Source organism: Condylura cristata, unplaced genomic scaffold (genome assembly GCF_000260355.1).
Source record: "Condylura cristata isolate star-nosed mole 26May11 unplaced genomic scaffold, ConCri1.0 scaffold00011, whole genome shotgun sequence".
Lineage (NCBI taxonomy): Eukaryota > Metazoa > Chordata > Mammalia > Eulipotyphla > Talpidae > Condylura > Condylura cristata.
The window spans coordinates 32,035,450-32,038,105 of NW_004567112.1; the positions used below are offsets into that span (position 1 = coordinate 32,035,450).

The 2,656-nt window shown below is 54.1% G+C and overlaps 1 protein-coding gene across 1 annotated transcript in view; it reads left to right on the forward strand.

The window, feature by feature from the left end:
* The window catches only part of ZCCHC24 (zinc finger, CCHC domain containing 24), a 55,537-nt gene that overhangs the window by 46,690 nt on the left and 6,191 nt on the right, over positions 1 to 2,656 (forward strand). The window contains exon 3 of the mRNA XM_004680705.2: positions 987 to 1,151. Within this exon, the coding sequence (XP_004680762.1) occupies positions 987 to 1,151 (165 nt within the window). The remainder of the gene's footprint in view (positions 1 to 986; positions 1,152 to 2,656) is intronic.

A 2,656-nucleotide genomic window follows, 5' to 3' on the forward strand; every position in this document is an offset into this window, starting at 1 on the left:
GTGTACTTCATCAGTCAGCCTGTTCTGCTCCCCACTCTGTCTCTGGTGAATCCTCTCACCGCCCCTGCACCTCTGCCCTGTACCCCAGTTCTGTAAGCACAAATAAACAAATCTTTTAAAAAAAAAAAGTGGACCTACCCTTAATCCAGTGATTTTTCTAGGAACTTATTCCAGAATGCACTATGACATGTGCAAAATTTTATGTGTATACATGTGTGTGTGTGTGTGTGTGTTACTCATTGTGGCATTGCTTATAATAGCAGAAGAGTGGAAATAATCTGGATGTTCTAATAGTAACTGGTAAACATGTTATGAAACTTGCATAGAGTTACTACAATGTAACTTCGACAAAATACAATACAGTTTTATTTTTCCAGTTGACTTGTGGGGGGGCAGTGGTTTGTGTTTATACATGTACATATATAGTGTTATATATATATATTATATAATTACAATGTCTAAATTATATTATAAGTAAAAAAGAGAACCAAATGCTTCATCTGTTTCCATGTGAGTGGAAAACAGAAGTGAATGTCCATGTGTTTATGCTGTGCTGGTAAACGCGGAGCCTGTCTTTGCGGAGGTCTTGGGGAGAGTAAGATTGCCGCCCAGAAGGGGAGCAGGTGGCTGGGAGCAGGGGTGAGGGGAGGCGAGCTCGCCCTCATACCTGGATGTATTCTGCGTCTATGTTGCCTCTTCAGCAACCCTTTCGCGCACTCACACTGGCACCCCTCTGCGCTGTCTGAGTTAGCGAAGCAGTTCCTCGACGCTCTTGTACTTGGCTCCCCTGAGTCTAAATCCAGTGGGCACCACCGCTGACTCCTGTGCTCTCTGTCCCCTTGCGGATCCCCCAGCCTCGGGATGCCTGGGTCTTCTCTGGAATGGGGACACAGAGTATAAAGAAGGAAGGGGAAGACCAGGGCACGCCACGGGAGCATGATCTTGACCCCGGGCCCCAATTCTTGCGTTTGCTTTTGTCTTTCTAGGCACGCCCCAAAGGGGAGGGTCTGACTCCATATCAGGGCAAAAAACGCTGCTTTGGCGAGTACAAATGTCCCAAGTGCAAGAGAAAATGGATGAGCGGGAACTCCTGGGCCAACATGGGGCAGGAGTGCATCAAGTGCCACATCAACGTGTACCCGCACAAGCAGGTGAGCGGGCAGGGCTGGCGCTCCAGGCCGGGCGCGTGCGGGAGGAGCCTGGGGCCGGGGTGAGGGCAGGGCTGGAGGGGGGCTGTCTTTGAAGGGCCCCAAGAGGGTGACTTCCCCCTCCATGGGTCCCAGTTTACTTGATGGGATGAGCCCACACCTCTACTGTTCTGGAATGTTCTGCATGGGGGCCCATTTCCTCAGGAAGGGGAGGAGAGGGAAGACACCACTGCCCTGAGACCCCGACACCACAGAGCCCAGGGAAATTTTCAAGCGAATGAGCTAGGGTGCTGTTGTGAGATGTGCCCCGTGAGGGCAGCAGGAGCTGTACTTGTGCGGCTGACTCGTGACATGGGTCACTGCTGCGTGTTGGGCACTTACAGGGACCAGTGGCCATGGCAAGAGGTTCAGGCAGCTCTCTGCAGGGAGGATATATTTTCTGGGGGCTGTAAAGAGGGACCAGTGTTTTCCCTGGGCTCTGAAGAAGGGCGGGAAGCTGGACGGGACTTCCAGTTTCATTTTTTTAAAAAATATGTGTTTATTTATACATACAGAACTGGGGTACAGGCCAGAGATGGAGGGGAGGTGAGAGGATTCACCAGAGACAGAGCCGGGAGCAGAACAGGTGGATTGACGAAGTTCACTGATGAGGGGAGCAGCGGGCGGGCCAGGAGAGGTCTGCCGCACCGTGCGGGGCCGGGGATCAAACTCACTGAAGCGGCTGCAGCCAGCTTGCAGAACTGCGTACTAACCTGTTGCGCCACCAGGGAGGGCCTCCAGTTTCATTTTGAGAAAGTTAGTCTGTTTGAATGTAGAGACTGAACGTGGGGGAGCATTGAAAGACTGTGGCCATAGGCCGTGTGACCTGGAAGAGGTCTGAACGGAGCTGGAGCCCCGGACTAGACGTGACACAAGGTGCGTCTGGATGGGAAGGCGAGGAAGGGGCAGGAATCCACAATCGCAATTCCGGCTGGGCGCACTCCTGAATGGAGGCTGTCACTAGTGAGGAGACCAGCTTGGACCCGGGGTGACAGGGGTGACCACTCTCGGGGTGCTGCTTACGGAGCACCCTTCTTGTGTGCTCCGCCCTCGTGCACGGGGGTCCCCATTTCACAGAGGGGAAGCACTGGCTGAGAAGCCACGGGACCCTTGCAAGTCCCCCAGGTGGAAGTGATTCCTCGGAGCTGGACTTAGCTGCTTGCTGACAGGCTGTCAGGCTTGGGGAGGGCTCCTCTGAGCCACAGCCCTCGGGTTATGGCCCGTCTCTGCCACCAGGAACTGGTGGGCCTCAGTGGTGGAGACAGGGAAGACTTACAACGGCAGGGCCGGTGGCTGCGTGCCCTTCAAGTGCTTCGTGACTGTGGTCCTCTCGGCCACCCATGAGGTCAGCCCTATGGCCTGTCCATTTTGCAGAGGAGGAAACTTGGGCGTGGGGTACCTACCACTGACCCTAGGTCAGCAGAGAAACGTATTCATGAGCAGGATCAGGTGGGGCAGGAGGGGCAGGT